Source organism: Dendrobates tinctorius, unplaced genomic scaffold, assembly GCF_039654945.1.
Source record: "Dendrobates tinctorius isolate UK_male_01 unplaced genomic scaffold, ASM3965494v1 ptg000209l, whole genome shotgun sequence".
In the NCBI taxonomy this organism is placed as follows: Eukaryota; Metazoa; Chordata; class Amphibia; order Anura; family Dendrobatidae; genus Dendrobates; species Dendrobates tinctorius.
The window spans coordinates 7,427,322-7,449,019 of record NW_027361876.1 but is presented as its reverse complement, the minus strand read 5'-3'; the positions used below and the strand labels follow the sequence as shown (position 1 = coordinate 7,449,019).

The window sequence follows — 21,698 nt, the reverse complement described above, 5'->3', positions numbered from 1 at the left end:
CCCCTCCTGTGCGCACAGCCCTGCCGCCTCTTGGTGTCTGCAGGACTCTGCTGTGCTGGTTGTCATGGTGCTGAATGAGGGAAGTATGTGTGGGGTCAGGAGGGGTTTACAGGGTAGATGTAGCAGAGCTGTGTGTGTATGAGGTGTACGGAGCGGAGCCGAGCCGTGTGTATGAGGTGTACGGAGCGGAGCGGAGCCGTGTGTACGAGGTGTACGGAGCGGAGCCGTGTGTACGAGGTGTACGGAGCGGAGCCGTGTGTACGAGGTGTACGGAGCGGAGCCGTGTGTACGAGGTGTACGGAGCGGAGCCGTGTGTACGAGGTGTACGGAGCGGAGCCGGATGTGTACGAGGTGTACGGATATAATAAAACTAGGAAACAGAGAAGCGCAATAGGGTCTTATCTGGTGGACAATTGAATAGATATAGTAAAGGTCTACTCACCCTTTCCAGGAAAGGTATAAGCATATAAACCCGCTTGCTGCACGCCCGAAGGTCCACTGCGTGACCTCCAATACGAATCCTTAAGGATAAAATGTTATTCTCGGGCTTACTGTGCGCTGCTTGACCAGGATAAAATCACCACAATGTGAGAAATTTAACCATTTAATTCCCAACGCGTTTCAAAGTGTGAACCACTTCTTCCTCAGGGGATATGGATGTGCCGGATGTGTACGAAGCAGAGCCGGATGTGTACGAGGTGTACAGAGCGGAGCCGTGTGTACGAGGTGTACAGAGCGGAGCCGCGCGTGTACGAGGTGTACGGATTGGATCCGTGTATGTACTTGGTGTTCGGAGCGGAGCCGCGTGTGTATGGGGTATACGGAGCGAAGCCGTGTGTGTACGGAGTGGAGCCATGTGTGTACGGAATGTACGGAGCGGAGCCATATGTGTACGAGATGTACAGAGTGGAGCCAAGTGTGTACGAAGCATACAAAGCGGGCTTTTCCCATGGACCCAGGAGTACACGGTGGAGCCCCGAGGAGCATTTTAAAATTCACACATGACGTTCCACCGGAAGTGATGTGCTGGAAGCTGACCGGAAATGAGATAATTTCATGAGGAGATTGTGACGGAACTAGGAATGCTTCAGATCCATCACCATGTCCTCATCCAACAGCGCAGACAGCAGGATCGCCTTGGAATCGGGGATGCAGGCCATGTGAGCGGATCATGATATGTCCTGCACCGGGAGGCTACCATCGTTCATTTTGCCATATGATGTACTGAAAACCAGGGAATAAGTGATTTTTTTTTTTAAACAGCAGACAAAAAGGCAGCAACACTTACCTGCCGAGATCTTGGAATAATAATAAGTGGACTCAAATGTTGAAAAAAATGCAGCACTGCAATTGCTTTCTGGGTTTCATTTTAACAAGGTTCATTGCGTGGTAAAAATCACCTGGATATAGGATTCTCCAGGTCAGTAAAATTATGGTGATACCAATGTTGTATAGGGTTTTATTTTGCCATTTTCTGAGAACTGCAACTTTTATATTTTTTCATTGATGTAAAGCCTTGTTTATTGCTTGGTGAACTGACTTATTGTTGGTAACATTTTGAGGTACATACAACCCTTTGCTCGCTTTTTACAGCATTTCTTTGGGGAAGTATGGCGATTGAAAATCGCAGTTCTGGCATTTTGACTTCTTTGTTTATGCATTTTCCGATATAGGTTGTTATATTTTCATACACTGGACTTTTACAGACACATCAATGCCATACAGGTCTGTGTATTTATTTATTTATAGATAGGGGAAATGAGGGAGGATTCTAATTTTAATATATTTTTTTTTTAAATATATATTTTAATTAGTTTTACTTTTTTGGCCAGTTAGGGAACTAGTTACCTGTGATTGTCTGATCCCATGTATCATTTATTGCAATGTCACAGTATTGCAGAAAATAATAAATATAATGTTTTCTAGGAGTACCAAAAATGGCAGTGGTGGGGATTTTCAGCAGGCAACCGGCTGTAATGCAAACCATTTTCTTCCTGCAATCACTTGCTAGGGTGATGGATGCTAAAACAGAGCTCTTAATGGGATTGCATGATTTAATTGCTACTCTTGGTACCTGACAGCGGAAGGTAAGTAATTAAACAGCAGTGATTAGCGCCAGTTCCAGTCAATGCTGTATAACACAGCTGGCACCTGCCGTGCATGACGTGTCCTCAGCTCCTAAGCACACAATATAAATGTGACCCCACACCATGATGTATTGGTACGTCATGAAGATGGAAGGCGCCAACTGCATTCCTGATATTAGGTATATTAAATTGTACAGTACGGTCTAGAATTACAAGCAGATACCTTTTGAGATTCTTCTCTGAAATTCTTTAGCTCCTCTCTCTTCTTTGTGAGTTCTTCTTCCAACTTACCCTTAAGGGCAGTTAAACTATTTCCTTTCACTTTTTCATCATTCAACTCTTTATCTATGAGAGCCTGAAAACAGAATACAACACAATGGTAGTGTAAGAGGATACTGCGGTTTCCACCAGCTGATTACCTACTTCTTAGGTGCTTCTTGACATAGATTTCAGAAAACACATTTATATTACACTGTTATCAATGCAACTTGTTAGGCCGGTTTCACACTAGCGCATTTTCAACGCGCGCACGGCCGGGGGTAGCTCCGCCCCCGAGCCGGCTCTCTGCCCGGCGTGCCCGCCCCTTCCTTGTAGCGCCGCCTCCTAGCGGACAGCGGCGCCTGCGATCGGCGCACCCTATCTTTAGCATAGGGTGCGCCGATCGTGCGCAGGCCGTGCGCTAGTTGCGCTTTGACCTGCGCTGCGCACTTTTGACGGTGCGCCGTGCGCGCCAAAATCCGAAAAGTTTGATTTTGGCGCGCACGGCGCACCGTCAAAAGTGCGCAGCGCAGGTCAAAGCGCAACTAGCGCACGGCCTGCGCACGATCGGCGCACCCTATGCTAAAGATAGGGTGCGCCGATCGCAGGCGCCGCTGTCCGCTAGGAGGCGGCGCTACAAGGAAGGGGCGGGCACGCCGGGCAGAGAGCCGGATCGGGGGCGGAGCTACCCCCGGCCGTGCGCGCGCTGAAAATGCGCTAGTGTGAAACCAGCCTAAGCTAGTCATCACACAAATGGAAAACAATACAAAATAAAACAGTAAAAAGTAACAATGTAATGTGAGTTAGCAAATGCTGGAAACAGAGGATCTTAAAAAATATGTATATGTATTTTAAAACAAAGATAAGAAATGGCAAAAAAACCTTCTGTTTTTGCAATTCCAGAAGACTTTGCCCATGTTCCTTCAGTTGAGTCGTCTTTGTCAATATTTCCTGCTCCATAGTGCTCTTCATTGTAGTTAGCTCCTTGATCTGTTTCACTTGGCTACTTATTTCATTCCTGTTAGATTTCAGTTCCTCTTGGGCTAGTATTAGTTTCTCCTCTAAAGACTGAAATGTATACATGAATTATGATTATCCACATTAATTATTGTAGTTTGTCAATCATTTCTGTTTTAAGTATAAGAATATGAGTGTGCTTCCCACAGACAGAACTGGTACCTGTTAGTGTTGAACGAATGTGCTCGGATACAGTGTTATATGAGCATGCTCAGGTGCTAACAGAGTGTCTTCGGTGTGCTCGAATACTATGTTCAAGTAGCCACAGCAGCAACACATGCACTGATTACTTGTTTGTTAGGCAATTCCTGCATGTGTTGCGTCTGTCGAACAGCCATGAGACATGCCGCTGCGGGGACTCGAACATAGTATTAGAGCATGGCGAAGATACTCTGTTAGCACCAGAGCATGCTCAAACAATACCTTATCGCAGCATGTTCGCTCAACACTAGACTACCTGTTCGTATGTCTGCATAATTTTGCTAATCAAGTGGTCCACGCAAAATCACAGAGACATGTCCGATTTTGATTCAATCGTCAACACAAAACATGGCAATGTAAATCTATGGGTCAGTAAAAACAATCAGACAGCACTCGCATGCCATTTGGGCACGGACTGATTTTCAGACTCTATGACGCTCGATAAACCTCCATAAGTTTTTATTTCATTAGCGAAAAACCGAAACACCGACCAAACTCAGATAAAAAAACACTGATGAAACAGCCTTATTTTGCACACAAGAAAAATCATTGACATTTGAATAAGGCCCTAGTCAGATTATTCAGTTTTTCAGTTCAAGGCAGAATTACCACTTAACTCATCAAAAAGCAGGTGGAAGAAGTTTCGGCAGAACTAAAAACACACTTTCCCCTCTTAAAGGAATTGTCCTATTTTGTGCTTAGTCCACAAGCTCAGCTATGTGTAGAATAGCAGACTGAGCTGCCCCTGTCTCCATTGATCAAATGTAGTGGCAACATCGTATTGATAGTGGCCTAGCCAATCACTGAATTCAGCAGAAGTGCAATCTACATGCACTGAGTTACTGAGCTCAGTGATTGGCTGCAGCGCTGTCGACCACTGCACCACTCACCACTGCAGCCCGATCAACCTAGTGGGACAACAGTGGAGAGGCAGCACTGGATCCGGGGAGAATAACTAGAGATCAGTTATTTTATACATAACTGAGCTTTTTGGGTTAAAAAATGGAGAAAGGAAATGACTCAAGATTGCAGTATCCATATTTTTGTAACATTTAAGTAATAGAATGAAACAAACCTATCAATTTATAACATTTTAGAGATGACAGTGGAACAATTTCTGCATTTATTACCTTTCGAACCTTTTATACACAATGCTGAATTGGCGCTTGGCTATACAGATTAAAAAGCACAGACAGTGCTTCCTCCTCCAGACCCAGTGATCATGTGATCGCTAAATGTAAGCAAGTAGCAGGAGCTGCCTGTATCTTGGAGACCCAGTAAGCTTCAATTTGCAGGCAGGAGGCTAAATATATCCTGTAAATGAGACTAATATACCAGCTACACGGGAAACTCAAATAAAAATAATGTGTTGCACATGAAAATGCCATCTAAAGGTCATTTAACCCCTTGACATCATGGTTTTCCATTTTTTTTTTTTTTGTTTTTAACTTCTTCCAACAGCCATAACTTTATTTTTCCATCAATATTGATGTATGAGGGCTTGCTTTTTTGTGTCACGATTTGTACTTTTGAATGACACCATTGATTTTACCATATAGTGTACTGGAAAACTGAGAAAAAATTCCAAATGCGGTGAAATTACAAAAAAAAAAAAAGTGCAACTCCACAATTGTTTTTTTTTTTTTTTATTTACCATGCTCACTATATGTTAAAACTGACCCGGTAAAATGATTCCCCAGGTCAGTACACATACATAGATACCAAACATGTATAGTTTATTTTTTAAGTGGTGGAAAAACAAAATTCCCAAATTTGTATGAAAAAAAGTTTTTTTGTTTGTCAACTTTTTTAGAGACCTGTGGAATTTTCATTTTTTGTGACTTCGAGCTGCATTCTCATGACCCATCACCGATCATTTACACTCTTCCGCGTTACAAGTATAACTCTTTGGACTTATATTTTTCCCATATATGCATGCTATCACCATTTACCATCTAGATATCTTTATATCTATTTATTCTGGTGGATATGCATGTATCCTTATCGCCATCTAAATTCATTTATATCTATTTTCTCAAGTATTAACATCCTGCTTTGGACTAGGGTTGGTGATAATGATATTAATACCTATAAGCATTCATTGCTATATACCTTGTTATGCCCCTATAAATACCGTGAATAGGATTTGATGAGTCAGTCTACACTGATGGAAATATATTCCAGCTCCCATTACATTACTTAATTACCGTATATGCTCGTGTTTAAGCAGAGACTTTCAGCCCATTTTTTTGGGCTGAATGTCCCCCCGCTCTCGGCTTATACGCGAGTCATATACGGGGGTCGGCGCGGGAGGGGGAGTGGGGGGGTGTCAGAGACCATACTCCCCCCTCCTGGCACAGTCTCTGCAGCCCCCCTGCTTCACTTCCCCCATGATCTCAGTGTCCCAGCTGTTCCTGCATTCAGCGGTCACATGGTACCGCTCATTAAACTCATGAATATGCACAAATTTAATGAGCGGTACCACGTGACCGCTGAATGAAGGAACAGCTGGGACGCCGACATCATGCTGGAAGCAGGGGCAGCTGGGACGCCGACATCATGCTGGAAGCAGGGGCAGCTGGGACGCTGACATCATGCTGGAAGCAGGGGCTGAAGAGACCGTGCGCCAGGAGGGGGGGTGAGTATGACAGGGAGGACGGGGAGCAGAGCAATATTTACCGATCCCCGTTCCATCGCTGTTTTCCCGGTCCTCTGGCTGTGACATTTAGCGGAGGGCGCGATGACGTAGTCAGTGCGCGCCTTCTGCTAACGTCACTGCACAGGACCCGGGAGACAGCAATGGAACCGGGAACGGTAAATATAGCTAGTGCCGGGGGCCTGAACCACCGGCGACACCGGCACCTGGCCCCCAGCGACGGAGAGGTGAGTATGTCTTTTTTTTTTTAATATAGCAGCAGCAGGATATGGGGGGTATTTATGTATGGAGATTCTACTTGAGCCACCATTAACCCTTGTGCAGCATATGGGGGGTATTTATATATGGAGCTTCTACTTGAGCCATCATTAACCCTTGTGCAGCATATGGGGGGTATTTATGTGTGGAGCATCTGCTTGGGCCACCATTAACCCTTGTGCAGCATATGGGGGGTATTTATATATGGAGCTTCTACTTGAGCCACCATTAACCCTTGTGCAGCAATATATGGGGGGTATTTATGTATGGAGCATCTACTTGGGCCACCATTAACCCTTGTGCAGCAATATATGGGGGGTATTTATCTATGGAGCATCTTTTTGGACCACCATTAACCCTTGTGCAGCACAACCCTCGGCTTATACATGAGTCAATAAGTTTTCCCAGTTTTTTGTGGCAAAATTAGGGCGGTCGGCTTATACACGGGTCGGCTTATACACGAGTATATAGGGTACTTATACCTAGGGTTACAGGATTATAAATGACATAGGTCTTATGTGATACATTGTATGGGGAGTCACTGGAAATTAACTATGTAGTACCCTACTCTATGATCATCAAATTCTTATTATGCCAGTGGTTGTTACCCATCGGTCAGGATTCAGTGGCATCCCCTATACGAGGTACTTAAGGCTATGTTTTATAGATGTTTTCCTTCAATAAAGATAGATTGGTTTTAATGTAATGAATCTCTTCTTTATTTTGGGGAGTTACCCACAGCTAGAATATGTTTTGAATGGATTAGATCAAACCCAATATTGTGCAAAAGGGCACTGTTTTACCAGGCTCAGACATACTTTAAGATCTTGTCGAAGGGCGGAAACTTCAGACTCTTTCCCGTACATATCTGACTGTAGATTCCCCAGTTTTTCCAGGACGCCTTCACTGAATTTCTGTAAATCAGACAGTTTTCCTTTTTCAGATGCCAGATCCCTACTTAATGTTGAAACCTGCTGCTGTAGTAATTCCTCTTGTTGCACCTGAAACACAAAATCATGAGCATCGAGTACAAACTTTAGGTCATTAATAATAACGGCATGATATGTGGAGTGATGGAGTCAAAAAGAAAAACCCTCTGTTACTACTACCCACCCCAATCCCAGAAAGAAACAGAGAAAAATCCACAAAAACTTAATCCTATAATTGTACATTTTTATAAATAAAGAAAACTAATGTTTAGGATCATCACTGTTCTAGTAAATTACCTAGGTCATGGTATTCATCAAAGCAATATAGGACTAGGATAAGATTATATATAATAAGATTGTGGCTTCCATTACAAACGGAAGCCACGATTCAGATGGAAACAAAGCCTTTCAAACATTTTAGATTGCCACCATCTTTTTAACCACTTAAGGACATTTTTGATCTGTACATTTGGCTCTTGCTCCGCTTTTTCTAAGAACCATAACTTTCGCATTTTTATGCTGATGTGGCGCCCCTGAGGATTCAGTTGCCACAGAGGTACTGCACCTCCTCCTGAGGTGTGGTACCCAACCATCCAGGTGAGTTGGAGGCACAGGAGAGAGGCAAGCTACAGCTGTCTGCCGTACAAGTAGAGTTCTTGGGAACATCTGTCAGGAGGCACTCCAGTGTAACTCAGTACTAGGAGTACTTAAAGGTGCTATAAGAGGAGACGTTCAGAAAGGCACATGTTGGCGGAGTGTTGGAAGCGAGCATTCCATCTGATCTGGAGTGAGTCCCTGACCAGGAGGACACAGCACAGAGGCAGGCATCTGTGTGTGCTACAGACTGTGAGTTAAGCTTTGGAACTGCACGCCCTGGTGTCCTCCAATTATTCTTGCGCCAACACACCCTGTACCACTACATCTGGGTATCAGCTTCAACACCACCTGCACCTCTCCTCTGCCCCTACATCTACACTGCCCTGGGGCTACAGCTCCACCTGTGGGGAGCTTCACCATCTTGGCTGCAACACACCACCAGCCCCAGAGGATCTGCATGCAGTGTCGGCCCAACATCCCACTTGCCGAACACCACAGGTGGCGTCACGAACTATTCCATTAACTACAAACCACCATTCAACACCCCTGATTACTTGGGCGCCCAGGGCCACGGACCGGGTCACCGATGCTGTGACACATCCCCCTGACACCGGCCCGGTACCGAGTACCCCACGGCACTGGGAGGGCGACCCACTGACATAGCCACAAAAGAGCTTGTTTTTAGCAGGACAAGTTGTACTTTTGAATTACACCACTCACCTTACCATATAATGTACCGGAAAACAGGAAAAACAGTAAAATTACAAATAGAAAAATGCAATTCCGCCATTGTTTGAGCTTTATATTTTGTTACTACATTCATTGCATAGTAAAAATGACCTGAGACCCGCAAGATTTTATTTTTCCGTCAATGGAGCTGGATTTTTTGTGCACTGAGCTGACATTTGGATTGATACCGTGCGGCGACCTAAAAGTGGCAATTCTAGGGTTTCAATTTATTTTGGTTTTGTGTTTACTGTTTGATTTCAATAACTTTATATTCTGAAATTTAGTTTTTCTTTTTGATGCAAGACAGCAAATATGTTGATTTTTCTGTTTCATTATTTTTAATGGGGGGGGGGGGGCAGGGGAATGATTCCATTTATATAGTTATACTAGCTGAAGAGCCCGGCGCTGAGTGTATAGCCCCGCCCACTCCGCATAGCCATATTCACTATAATATCCCACATCGTCCCGTCAGCCAGAGCCACCGGACTACTATCACTAATATCCCACATCTTCCTGTCAGCCAGAGCCACCGGACTACTACCCCTAATATCCCACATCATACCGTCAAATCCACCGGACTACTACCCCTAATATCCCACATCATCCCGTCAGCCTGGGGTCAGAACCAGAGCGCTGAGTGGAATTACCCTAACTTCCATACCGGAGATCCCTTTAAGAGGGGCCTGGGGTCAGAACCAGAGCACTGAGTGGATTTGCACTGACTTCCATACCAATGATCACTTTAATAGAAGCCTGGGGTGAGAATCAGAGTGCTGAGGGATTTGCTCTAACTTCCATACAGGAGACAGCTTTTAAGAGAGCCTGGGGTCAGTACCAGAGCATTTGAAGGCAATTGCCTTGACTTCCATACTGGGGATCCCTTTAAGAGAGCTTGGGGTCAGAACCAGAGTGCTGAGTGGAATTGCCCTAACTTCCATATCAATGATCCCTTTAATAGAAGCCTGGAGTCAGAATCAGGGCGCTGAGGAATATGCCCTGACTTCCATACCAATGATCCCTTCAAGAGAGGCCTAGGGGTCAGTATCAGAGCGCTGGATGGATTTGCCCTGACTTACCTACCAATGATCCCTTTAAGAGGGAAGATGTGCCTATAGGATGGAGGATGTGTGATATGTATATGGGCACGGAAGGGGTAATTCATTTCTGTCATGTGCTCTCTGCTCCTTTTTGGGGGCAGACAATGGCTGGGAGCTTATATTTCCAGGAATGCTAGATTTCTCCCACCATGTCAGTGTCTGCTGAGGTGTTCTCTGGAGAGGGAAAACTGTAGATCATAGCAACCAATCACAGATCAGCTTCTTTTAAACAGCTCTGGCGAAATGAAAGATGCTTAGTGATTGGTTGCAAGGAAAACTGTTGCTCATAGCACCCAATCACAACTCATCTTCTTTTACACAGCTCTGGTGAAATGAAAGATGCTTCGTGATTGGTTGGTGATACACACACACATTCAGTTTTATATATAGAGATAACATATACATACATACATACATACAGTAGAGCACACCATATTTTGAGGATTGTAAGACATACTAAACCTTAAAACGCACCCCAAATTATGTGGGCAAAAATAGAAAAAAACTATTTTTAATACAATTGTTGGGTGTCTTGTAGTCCACTTTTACGGTAGCTTACTGGGGCACGAGGGGGGTAGGTCGCTGCGATAGAGCGAGGTTCCAGGAGGTAGGGTCACTGTTGCAGGAAGCTGTCAGCAGCAGGAGTGAGGCGGCATCCCTGCACTTCCTATTGTTTTTACTGTGGCGGACATCGGGGAAAAACAGAATTAGCCTTAACGGTAATTCGGTTTCTAGGAACCTTCCACGACCGCAGCAGCGGAGTAATACCAACAACTAATTTCTTAGAGGGGGACCACAGTCTGCAGAACTCGTCGGCCGAATGCTAAATCTCTATTAAAACTTAGTCTGTAGTGTCTGGTAAATGTATGGACAGAAGACAAGGTGGCGGCTCTGCATATCTGCTCAGTAGATGTGTCCCCGCTCTCTGCCCATGATGTTGACACTGAATGTGTAGAATGAGCTTTCAGTGATGCAAGAGGAGATAGATTCTGTGATGAGTATGCCAGACAGATAGCTTGTTTGATCCAATTGGCTATCGTATTCTTAGCCGCCTTCTTGCCCTTATTTCGTCCTGAGGGCTGAATGAATAAATTTTGGTCAATTCTCCAACCCTTGGTTTGATGGAGGTAGAAGAGAACCGCACTGGGAACATCAAAGGTGTGAAAGGCTTCTTCCTTCGTACTGGAAGGGTTTGGGCAGAATGAGGGTAGCACAATATCCTGACCTCTATGAAAGTCCATCGGCAGTAACTGTTAAGTAAGGCTCTTGTGTCATAGGGCCTGAAGCTCTCCTACACACCTAGCGGTAGTAATTGCTACTAGGAAGACAGTTTTAAGGGTAAGGTGTTTTAAACTCATGGTTGACAAGGGTTCAAATGGATCTTTGGTTAAACTGTTAAGCACCAGATTAAGATCCCAGGGGGAATCCAGATACAAAGCCTAGGTTGGATTCTAGCAGGTGTAGTCATGAAATGTTTTATCCAGCGATGACTAGCTAAGTTCTGGTAAAAAAAAGGTGCTAATCGCTGACACCTGTACTTAGTTTACTAGGTAAGACCTAGATCCAGCCCCTTTTGAAGAAAATCCAGAATCTGCGCAATGTTAGGATGGAAGCGATCAGGAATGTTCATAGAGCACCAGGACAAATATTTCTTCCAAACCTTGCCATAGATGGTGTTGGTCACTGGCTTCCTACTCTTCTGGAAAGTTAGTATTACTTCATCTGAAAGCCCTTTAGCTTTTAGGATTTTGACTTCAGTAGCCAGGCTGCAAGGTTCAACCTGTGAAAGTCAAGGTGTAACAGGGGACCTTGGTGTAGGAGGTAGTCTTTCTGGGACAGCGGTAACAGACCTTCCTGGGCCATGTCCATCAAAGCACTGTACCAGCTTCTTACTGGCCACATGGGAGCGATTAGAATCGTGGTGACCTGATCGGATCATATCTTCTGTAGTGTCTTTGCTAGAATTGGGATCGGTGGGAAGGCATAGGCCAGGTTGAACCTCCAAGGGTGAGAAAAGGCATCTACTCCTCATGCTCCATCCACAGGACTGAGGGAAAAGAACGTATTCACCTTTTCGTTCTGGCCATTGGCAAATAGGTCCACATCCAGAAATCTCCATCTTGACAAGGGATAGAAAGACTGCCTGGCCTAGGCACCAATCCCCCGGATGGACGTCCTTTCTGCTGAGGAAGTCTGCCTGGACATTGGCGGACCCTTTTAGATGAACTGCTGTGATGGACAGATGTGTCTCTGCCCAGGAAAAAATTCTTTCAGTGGTCGACTTCAAACTGGCGTATCTCGTGCCTCCCTGGTGCTGTAGGTAGGCCACCGTGGTCATATTGTCGGAATAGACACGTACATGATGACCTTGGACAAGGACAGATACAGCTTTCAACGTCTCCTCCACTGCCTTCAGTTCTCTGAGATTTGAGGAGCTGGATCTGACGCCTGGGCCCCATAGCCTCTGGAAGTGGGCTCTCTCTACCACAGCAACCCAGCCTCTTTCACTGCCGTCTGAAGTGAGTATCTTCAGGGGAAGCTGGTCCCAGCTGACTCCCCACTGGAATTTACAGTAGTTTAGCCACCACGAGAGAGAAGACTTCACATGACCGGGAAGGGGAACTCTCCTGGTCAGAGAATTTTGGTGCCTGTCCCAAGATGAAAGAACATGAGTCTGGAGGAATCAAGTATGGGCTTGAGCCCAGGCAACTGGCCGGATACATGATGCCAGTGATCCCAGAATAGACATTCTCAGGGTAGGAGCCCTCTGGTCTCTGAACCTGGAGATCCTCTGAAAAAGATCAAGTTGACGATCCCTGGGCAAGAAGGATGTTCTTTTCCCCGAGTCCAGGAGGATTCCTAGTAATTTTTTCCTTGATGAAGGATGGAGATCCGACTCTTCCAAATTTGGCATCCATCCCAAGGATTCCAGGATTTCCAAGGTTCTTGTCAAATCTCGATTCAAACGAGGAATAGATGGTGCGACGACGAGAAAGTCGTCTAGATACGGAATGATGCAAATCCCCTGGAGATGCATGAAGATTACGGCCGAACTTTTAAATTCCTATTTTGCATCTGTTTTCTCTCAAAAAGGAAATGTAACATCAACTGTTCTTTACTGTCCTATTAAGGGAATAGAAAAATCCAGGATAGTTATAAACAGAAAGATAGCGAGGAAACACTTAGCTAACCTAAATGAATTCAAGTCTCCAGGTCCACATGAATTGCACCCCAGAGTACTGCAGGAGATAGCAGAAGAAATTTCTGAACCCCTCTCCATAATCTTTGAAAATTCTTGGAGAACAGGAGAAGTCCCAGATGACTGGAGAAGAGGAAATGTTGTTCCTATCTTCAAAAAGGGGAAGAAGGTGGACCCAGGTAACTATAGGCCGGTGAGTCTGACTTCTATACCAGGAAAGATCTTTGAACAAATTATTAAACAACATGTATGTAAGTACCTGGATAAGAACGAAGTGATTAAACAGAGTCAGCATGGGTTTGTAACTAATAAGTCATGTCAGACTAACTTAATTTCCTTCTATGACAGAATCACTGATTTGGTGGATCAGGGAAATGCTGTATAGTATATCTTGACTTCAGCAAAGCATTTGACAAAGTATCTCACTCAATCTTTATTGAAAAAATGGCTAAGTGTGGAATGGACAAGGCAACTGTTAGGTGGATTCATAACTGGCTTAGTGATCGGACCCAAAGAGTGGTTGTAAAAGGCTGCACATCCAGTTGCAAGAATGTCTCAAGTGGGGTACCACAGGGCTCTGTCCGGGGCCCTGTATTGTTCAACATCTTTATCAATGATTTAGATGAAGGAATTGAGGGTAAACTGATTAAATTTGCTGTTGACACAAAGCTAGGAGGGATAGCTAATACTAGAGAAGAGAGAGAGAGGATTCAAAAATATATAAACAAACTGGAGCAGTGGGCAGAAACTAACAGAATGGTTTTTAACAGGGAAAAATGCAAAGTACTACATCTGGGCAATAAAAATGAAAAAAGCAAATACAGAATGGGAGGAATAGGGCTAAGCAACAGCACATGTGAAAAATACTTGGGTATACTAATAGATCACAGACTGAATTTGTGATGCAGCAGCAAAAAAGGCAAATGCAATTCTAGGATGTATTAACAGAAGCATACAGTCTAGATCACGTGAAGTCATAATTGCCCTCTACTCCTCTTTGGTCAGACCTCATCTGGAATACTGTGTCCAGTTTTGGGCGCCACATTTTAAAAAAAGACATCAACAAACTGAAGCAAGTTCAGAAAAGAGCGACCAGAATGGGGACCGGTCTGCAAATCCTGTCTTATGAGGAAAGGTTGCAGGATTTGGGAATGTTTAGCTTGCAGAAGAGAAGACTGAGAGGAGACTTAATAGCGGTCTACAAATATCTCAAGGGCTGTCACATTGTAGAAGGATCATCTTTATTCTCATTTGCACAAGGAAAGACTAGAAGCAATGGGATGAAACTGAATGGGAGCAGACACAGATTAGATATTAGAAAAACTTTTTGACAGTTAGAGTGATCAATGAGTGGAACAGGCTGCCACGAGAGGTGGTGAGTTCTCCTTCAATAGAAGTCTTCAAACAGAGGCTGGACAGACATCTGTCAGGGATGATTTAGCGAATCTTGCTTTGAGCAGGGGGTTGGACCAGATGGCCCAGGAGGTCCCTTCCAACTCTACGATTCTATAATCTTGGTAAATACCCGTGGTGATGATGAAATGCCGAACGGGAGGACGTTGAATTGGTAAAGGCTGACCTGGTGACCATGGGAAACCGCAAATCTGAGGAACTTCCGGTGAACTGGATGGACAGAGAGATGGTAATAGGCATCCCTCAGATCTATTGTAGCCATTACCCAATCCTGTCCGATTAGAGAGATTGCTGACTTGATCGACTTCATCTTGAATCGTCTGTATGAGATCACCTGATTCAGGTGTTTCAGATTAAGATGATAACTCTGTTTCCCTGAAGGCTTCTCGACTAGGTATAGGCGAGAACAGTGGCCTCTGCCTCTCTCCTGCAGGGGTACTCGAGAGATCACCTTTGCTTGAAGTAGACACTGAATATTTAACAGTAAAGGGTGCTAAAGGTGTAGAGACTGTAAAGAGGTAATTCTCAGGCATTGAGGGGGAAGATTCTCGAACTCTAGTTTCAATCCGTCCTGGATGGTACGGAGGACCCACTGATTTGTGGAGATGGATTGCCACTGAGGAAGCCCAAGAGTCAACCCCCAACAGGAGAACAGTCATTGCTTATCAGGAGTTTGCTGGTCAAGGATATTTTTGCCCTTACCACCTTTGGATTACTCCTAGGGTCCGATTTGCCTTTCACTGTAAAGAGTTTACAAACGGGAGCGGTACTAATGCTACCACCCCGGCTGTAAACCACAGAGGAATGAATGAGAAGCTGCCGGCTTCAGCATCAGTGATGTCAGCGCAGTCTCCCAGCCTGACCCGAGGTGAATTCTGCAGTGTGGGAAAGTGTCAGTCCATTTTCCCACGCTGCCGAGTTCATGGCAGGTCAGGCTGCGCCCGATCAGTGACGTCAACACAGCCTCTTCCGCGGTGAACTCTGCAGTGTGGGAAAGTGTCAGTTCATTTTCCCATGCTGCCGAATTTATCGCAGGTCATGCTGGGAGGCTGGGCTGACGTCACTGATGCTGCGCAGCCTCCCAGCCTGACCTGCGATGAACTCGGCAGCGTGGGAAAATGAACGGACACTTTCCCACTCTTTAGAGTTCACCACAGGTCAGGCTGGGAGGCTGCGCTGACGTCACTGATGCTGGCGCAGGCAGCTTCACATTCATTCCTCCGTGGTTTACAGCCGGGGCAGTAGTATTAGCACCGCTCCCGGTTGTAAACTATTTAACCTCCAGATATGGATTTACGCCGTGGGATTGACTGCATGGCCAGAAAGGTATGGTATATTGTTGGTTTTTTATTTTTTTACAGGAGATTGAGGGTTTCATTTGAATTTAGCAGAGGAATAAGGTTGGTAAAACTGTGTTCTTTTATTTCATTAAAATACTTTATTCTGTGTGTGTGTATTTAACCCTTTACAAGCTTCATGATTAGTAATGTATAGGTGTCTTATTGACACCTCTCCATTACTAAGCCAGACTTAATGTTACTTTACAATAAATACAAAGGTGACACTAACCCCTTATTACCCCACATGCCACCACTACAGGGCAATGGGAAGAGAGAGGTTAAGTGCTGGAATTGGCCTTTCCTGGGGCAGATTTTTTTTAGCCGGGGGGGGGTGGGGGCAATACCCATGGGCCCTCTCTAGGCTATTAATATCTGCCCTCAGTCACTGGCTTTCCCTCTCTGGTGCAGAAAATTTTCCGTTGACACATTCCTTTCATTAAATACCTACAGCTCCCAAATTTTACACAACACTGTCACTGACATATATAAATCTAACTGTTCTGCAATAGTTTACTGTATGCAAACCATGTCTCCTATCCTGTCGGCTTCTGCAATGATTTTTCAGAAGCCGACAAATGAACTAATTTCTATTCTACTATGTATCTCTCTATGAAATAAATATATATATATATATATATATATATATATATATATATACACATACATACACACACATAATATATATACACACATAATATACACTCACTGGCCACTTTATTAGGTACACCATGCTAGTAAGGGGTTGGACCCCCTTTTGCCTTCAGAACTGCCTCAATTCTTCGTGGCAGAGATTCAACAAGGTGCTGGAAGCATTCCTCAGAGATTTTGGACCATATTGACATGATGGCATCACACAGTTGGCGCAGATTTGTCGGCTGCACATCCCTGATGCGAATCTCCCGTTCCACCACATCCCAAAGATGCTCTATTGGATTGAGATCTGGTGACTGAGGAGGCCATTTGAGTACAGTAAACTCATTGTCATGTTCAAGAAACCAATCTGAGATGATTCGAGCTTTATGACATGGCGCATTATCCTGCTGAAAGTAGCCATCAGATGTTGGGTACATTGTGGTCATAAAGGGATGGACATGGTCAGCAACAATACTCAGGTAGGCTGTGGCGTTGCAACGATGCTCAATTGGTACCAAGGGGCCCAAAGAGTGCCCAGAAAAAATTCCCCACACCATGACACCACCACCACCAGCCTGAACCGTTGATACAAGGCAGGATGGATCCATGCTCTCATGTTGTTTACGCCAAATTCTGACCCTACCATCCGAATGTCGCAGCAGAAATCGTGACTCATCAGACCAGGCAACGTTTTTCCAATCTTCTACTGTCCAATTTCGATGAGCTTGTGCAAATTTTAGCCTCAGTTTCCTGTTCTTAGCTGAGAGGAGTGGTACCCATTGTGGTCTTCTGCTGCTGTAGCCCATCTGCCTCAAAGTTCGACGCACTGTGCGTTCAGAGATGCTCTTCTGCCTACCTTGGTTGTAACGGGTGGCAATTTGAGTCACTGTTGCCTTTCTATCAGCTCGAACCAGTCTGCCCATTCTCCTCTGACCTCTGGCATCAACATGGCATTTCCGGCCACAGAACTGCCGCTCACTGGATTTTTTTTCTTTTTCGGACCATTCTCTGTAAACCCTAGAGATGGTTGTGCGTGAAAATCCCAGTAGATCAGCAGTTTCTGAAATTCTCAGACCAGCCCTTCTGGCACCAACAATCATGCCACGTTCAAAGGCACTCAAATCACCTTTCTTCCCCATACTGATGCTCGGTTTGAACTGCAGGAGATTGTCTTGACCATTTCTACATGCCTAAATGCACTGAGTTGCCGCCATGTGATTGGCTGATTAGAAATTAAGTCTTAACACACAGTTGGACAGGTGTACCTAATAAAGTGGCCAGTGAGTGTATATACACTCACTGGCCACTTTATTAGGTACACCATGCTAGTAAGGGGTTGGACCCCCTTTTGCCTTCAGAACTGCCTCAATTCTTCGTGGCAGAGATTCAACAAGGTGCTGGAAGCATTCCTCAGAGATTTTGGACCATATTGACATGATGGCATCACACAGTTGGCGCAGATTTGTCGGCTGCACATCCCTGATGCGAATCTCCCGTTCCACCACATCCCAAAGATGCTCTATTGGATTGAGATCTGGTGACTGAGGAGGCCATTTGAGTACAGTAAACTCATTGTCATGTTCAAGAAACCAATCTGAGATGATTCGAGCTTTATGACATGGCGCATTATCCTGCTGAAAGTAGCCATCAGATGTTGGGTACATTGTGGTCATAAAGGGATGGACATGGTCAGCAACAATACTCAGGTAGGCTGTGGCATTGCAACGATGCTCAATTGGTACCAAGGGGCCCAAAGAGTGCCCAGAAAAAATTCCCCACACCATGACACCACCACCACCAGCCTGAACCGTTGATACAAGGCAGGATGGATCCATGCTTTCATGTTTTTTACGCCAAATTCTGACCCTACCATCCGAATGTCGCAGCAGAAATCGAGACTCATCAGACCAGGCAACGTTTTTCCAATCTTCTACTGTCCAATTTCGATGAGCTTGTGCAAATTGTAGCCTCAGTTTCCTGTTCTTAGCTGAGAGGAGTGGTACCCAGTGTGGTCTTCTGCTGCTGTAGCCCATCTGCCTAAAAGTTCGACGCACTGTGCGTTCAGAGATGCTCTTCTGCCTACCTTGGTTGTAACGGGTGGCAATTTGAGTCACTGTTGCCTTTCTATCAGCTCGAACCAGTCTGCCCATTCTCCTCTGACCTCTGGCATCAACATGGCATTTCCGGCCACAGAACTGCCGCTCACTGGATTTTTTTTCTTTTTCGGACCATTCTCTGTAAACCCTAGAGATGGTTGTGCGTGAAAATCCCAGTAGATCAGCAGTTTCTGAAATTCTCAGACCAGCCCTTCTGGCACCAACAATCATGCCACGTTCAAAGGCACTCAAATCACCTTTCTTCCCCATACTGATGCTCGGTTTGAACTGCAGGAGATTGTCTTGACCATGTCTACATGCCTAAATGCACTGAGTTGCCGCCATGTGATTGGCTGATTAGAAATTAAGTCTTAACACACAGTTGGACAGGTGTACCTAATAAAGTGGCCAGTGAGTGTACACACATATATACACACACACACACACACACACATATATACACACCGTATTTTTCACCTTATAAGACACACCTGATTGTAAGACGCACCTCCAAATTTGGTGAAGAAAAAGAAAATTTTTTTTTAATGTTAAATGGAGTTGTGTCTTATACTGCCAGTGTCCGTTTTTCAAATCATATATATGGCCCTCATCCTGGCACCTATATAACCCCCATCCTGGCACATGGCCCCCACTATGCTTCTGGTACATTGGCACATTGCCCCCTTGTACTGGCACATAGCCCCCATCTCATCCTGGATATGCCCCCCCGATCACTATATACCCCCCTGCTGGCACTCACATGGCCCCACCTCTCTCTATATGCCCCCATGCTGGCATGCACACGGCCCCCTGTCCCTATATTCCCCCCTGCTGGCATGTACACGGCCCCCCTGTCCCTATATTCCCCCCTGCTGGCATGCACACGGGCCCCCCGTCCCTATATTCCCCCCTGCTTGCAAGCACATGCCCCCCCGTCCCTATATTCCCCCCTGCTGGCATGGACACGGCCCCCCATCCCTCCTACATTCCCCTGCTGGAATTCACACAAGCCCCCCCTGTCCCTACATTCCCCCTTGCTGGTATGCACACGGGCACCCCGTCCCTATATTCCCCCTTGCTGGCATGCACACGGGCCCCCCGTCCCTATATTCCCCCCTGCTGGCATGCACACGGGCCCCCCCGTCCCTATATTCCCCCCTGCTGGCAATCATATGATAAAATAACAAACACTTAACTCACCTTCTGATGATGGCTCCTGCTTCCAGCATCCCCGTGGCTCTTCCTGTGTCTTCCTGTGTCCCTCCTCAACAGCACACAGATTCGGTTTATAAGACGCACTCCCCACTTTCCCCCAAAATTTGGGGGAACAAAAGTGCGTCCTATAATCCGAAAAATTCAGTATACACACACACATACATATACACACATATACATACACACACGTCAGTGTGATTTTACTGTATAGCCGCATGTGAATTGCCGGATTTTCAAAGGACACAGGTGCGTAAAAATCGGACAGCATTCGCATGGTGCGATTGCTGTCCGATTTTTTTCTCGCACCCATTGACTTACATTGGCGAGTCTCGTCCGAGATATGCAGCATGCTGCAATTTTTTTCTCAGTCCAATTTCAGCTGAGAAAAAAAATTGCAGATGAGAGGTCACCCATTGAATAACATTGGTCCAAGTGCAATCTGTTTTTTTCGTCCGTATTTCTCGAGAGTATGAGTCCTTGGAAGTGATGTCACCACTCCATGACAACCACAGAGCTCTTCTAGCTGAGTTGGAGAGGAGGTAAAAGTGGCTGGGACCCTAGGAGGTAGCGACCATGCTATTTTAGAATTTTGGATAACTAGAGGAGGAAGACCTGTGAAGACTGAGACGTCAAGGTTAGATTTCAGAAAGGCAGATTTTAAGGGATTCAGAAAGAGAATTGGAGGGATCCAATGGCTGGATATCCTTAAAGACAAAAATGTCCAGGAAGGATGGGAAATCTTGAAAAATGAAATTCTCAAAGCACAATGGTTAACAATTCCGAAAAGAGGGAAGAATAGGAAGCATTTAAGGAAGCCAGGATGGAAGAACACAGAACTTAAGCACATGCTAAAAAGGAAGAAAAAAAATGTTTATAAAATGGAAAGAGGGAGGCATATCTAAAGAAGAATATAATGCTGTCTGCAGAACCTGCAGGGCACAAATCAGATTATCTGAAGCTGACAATGAATTGAGGCTTGCAAGAGATGTCAAAAGCAATAATAAAGGATTATGGGGATATGTCAAAAGCAAAAGAAAAGTCAAAGATGCTATAGGATTTTTACAGGATAAAAATGATGAAATGGTAAGACAGGATGTTGAGAAGGCCGAACTTTTAAATTCCTATTTTGCATCTGTTTTCTCTCAGAAAGGAAATGTAACATCAACTGTTCTTCACTATCCTATTAAGGGAATAGAAGAATCCAGGATATCTATAAACAGAAAGATAGTGAGGAAACACTTAGCTAACCTAAATGAATTCAAGTCTCCAGGTCCAGATGAATTAGGCTAAGTGCACACGTACCGGAACTCTCGTGGAAATTACCGCGAGAATTCCGGAATTCCAGTCTGCGGGAAAATCGCATTTTAAATTCCCGCGATTTTCCCGTGGAAAAACTAGCATTTTGCAAGCGTAATTAGCTTGCAAAATGCTAGCGTTTTCCAAGCGATCTGTAGCATCGCTTGGAGAACTGATTGACAGGTTGGTCACACTCGTCAAACATAGTGTTTGACGAGTGTGACCAACTTTTTACTACTGAGGCTGCCTATGCAGCATCAGTAGTAAAAGATAGAATGTAAAAAAAAATAAAACATGGTGTTATTCTTACCCTCCGACGTCCCGCGCATCCGTTCCTAATCCTTTGCGAAAATGCCCGCGATGACGTCCGGTCTTGCGGTGATTCGCGATGACGTCGCGCGAATGACCGCGAGACTTCGCGATCCCGCGAGAACGGACGCCATCGTGGGCATTTTCGCAAAGGACTACTGGGAACGAGAGCGTGAAGAGAAGCGGGAAGGCTGCGGGGGACGTCGGAGGGTGAGAATAACAATATTTTTTATTTTTAAATTCTTTTTTTTACAGGGATATGGTACCCAAAGCCCGGAGGACAGTCTCCTCTCCTCCGGACCGTGGGTACCATCCGCAAATGTTCTGCTTACTTTCCGCATGGTGTGCACAGCCACATGTGGGAAGTA

At 45.1% G+C, this 21,698-nt stretch overlaps 1 protein-coding gene across 3 annotated transcripts in view; it reads right to left on the bottom strand.

The window, feature by feature from the left end:
• The window catches only part of EEA1 (early endosome antigen 1), a 278,411-nt gene that overhangs the window by 21,535 nt on the left and 235,178 nt on the right, over positions 1 to 21,698 (bottom strand). For all 3 annotated transcript variants that reach the window (XM_073554267.1, XM_073554268.1, XM_073554269.1), the window contains 3 exons: positions 7,296 to 7,478; positions 3,228 to 3,413; positions 2,311 to 2,442 (listed from right to left, as the gene is read on the bottom strand). In XM_073554267.1, coding sequence (XP_073410368.1) covers positions 2,311 to 2,442; positions 3,228 to 3,413; positions 7,296 to 7,478 — 501 coding nt within the window. The remainder of the gene's footprint in view (positions 1 to 2,310; positions 2,443 to 3,227; positions 3,414 to 7,295; positions 7,479 to 21,698) is intronic.